The sequence below is a fragment of the Raphanus sativus genome, unplaced genomic scaffold (assembly GCF_000801105.2).
Source record: "Raphanus sativus cultivar WK10039 unplaced genomic scaffold, ASM80110v3 Scaffold2887, whole genome shotgun sequence".
NCBI lineage: Eukaryota > Viridiplantae > Streptophyta > Magnoliopsida > Brassicales > Brassicaceae > Raphanus > Raphanus sativus.
Genome location: NW_026618194.1, coordinates 1 through 1,824, shown reverse-complemented (window position 1 = coordinate 1,824; position 1,824 = coordinate 1). Strand labels below are relative to the sequence as shown.

At 41.6% G+C, this 1,824-nt stretch overlaps 1 protein-coding gene across 1 annotated transcript; it reads left to right on the top strand.

The window, feature by feature from the left end:
• The first annotated feature begins 355 nt into the window (after positions 1 to 355).
• LOC108840420 (flavone 3'-O-methyltransferase 1-like) lies at positions 356 to 1,809 on the top strand. Its single transcript, XM_018613252.2, has 4 exons — positions 356 to 841; positions 942 to 1,252; positions 1,343 to 1,407; positions 1,507 to 1,809. The coding sequence occupies exons 1-4, from the start codon at positions 417 to 419 to the stop codon at positions 1,807 to 1,809; spliced, it is 1,104 nt and encodes a 367-aa protein (XP_018468754.1). The 5' UTR covers positions 356 to 416.
• Positions 1,810 to 1,824: the final 15 nt, after the last annotated feature.

The window sequence follows — 1,824 nt, the reverse complement described above, 5'->3', positions numbered from 1 at the left end:
CATTTAATCATTTTTCATCATTTAAAGCCTTATGATAGTATATATGAAATACTTAGAAACACAATTTTTATGTTAGTCGATTGGTCCGACTCACCAACTTGTGTTGCATGAGCCATGCCGTTTTCTCTCCTCTAACTTGCTTGTTAAATTTCTAATACAGTATATATTTGCATTTGTTTTATGTAATGGTATTTAAATATATTTTGAAAACATCAATCGGGTGATTAAAGGAAGTACCAGACTAATAAATCCCGTCAATTCATATAATTCAATGCCCATGTTGGTGGTATAGGTCGAATATATATGCTACCTTTTAGTATAAATAGAGACCCTTTCAACCCTAATTCTCACTCATCAGTCATCGCAACATTCTCAAGTCAGAGACCAAAACCGTCAAATCAAAACACAGAGTCATAATGGGATCTTTGGCTGAAACACAGGTTACTCCGGCTAAAATCTCCGACGAAGAAGCCAACCTCTTTGCTATGCAGCTCGCTGGTGCCACCGTGCTTCCGATGGTTCTGACATCAGCCCTGGAGCTCGACCTTCTCGAGATCATATCCAAGAATGTCGCTCTCCCTGGCGGTCAACTGTCTCCCTCGGAGGTAGCTTCTTATCTTCCGACCAAAAACCCTGATGCTCCAGTCATGGTTGACCGGATCCTTAGGTTGCTTGCGGCTTACTCCGTCTTAACCTGCTCTGTCCGTAAGCTTCCCGATGGCGGCGTGGAACGTCTGTACGGACTTGGACCGGTATGCAAGTACCTTATTAAGAACGAAGACGGAGTTGCACTCGATGCACTCTGTCATTTGAACAGAGACAGGGTCTTCATGGAGAGCTGGTATATATATAAAATTATGTCACCTTTCAAAATTCTATAGTAATATCATCATAATAATCAAGAAACATGTTTAAAAATGGCAACATACGCGCGAGTGTAGGTATCATTTGAAAGATGCAGTTCTTGAAGGTGGGATTCCATTCAACAGGGCATTTGGTATGGGCGCTTTCGAGTACCAAGGGTCTGATCCGAGGTTCAACAAGGTGTTCAACAGTGGAATGTCCAACCACACGACGATAGTCATGACCAAGATTCTAGAGATATACAAAGGCTTTGAGGGATTATCTTCGTTGGTTGATGTTGGTGGTGGCATTGGAGTTACTCTCCGTATGATTGTCTCCAAGCACCCATACATCAAGGGGATCCTCTATGATCTCCCTCATGTCATCGAGGAAGCTATTTCCTATCCTGGTATATATATATATATATAATTTTCTTCTTGACGTATATGTTTCCATGGATGTTTCAGTGTCTTAGTTTGAGTTTTGTTGAATGGTTTAGGTATTGAACACATTGGCGGAGATATGTTTGTGAATGTCCCTAAAGCAGATGCCATCTTCATGAAGGTTAGTACACTAGTCCTATTATCATTCGTGACAAGAAGTTTTACAATAATGCATTTAAAACATTTGTGTGTGGGTTTTAACATCTTTTACATGTAACAGTGGATATGTCATGATCGGAGTGACCAACACTGTTTGAAATTTCTCAAGAATTGTTATGAAGCACTCCCAGACAACGGGAAAGTGATAGTGGCGGAATCAATGCTTCCGGTGTTGCCAGACTCAAGCCTCATGACTAAAGAAGTTGTCCACATGGACTGCCTCATGCTGGCTCACAACCCCGGAGGCAAAGAACGGACTGAGAAGGAGTTTGAAGCATTAGCCAGAGGTTCTGGCTTCCAAGGCTTTCAAGTTGTCTGCAGAGCCTATGGTACTCACATCTTCGAGTTCCTCAAGAAGATATGAGCCTAATAAGTACAA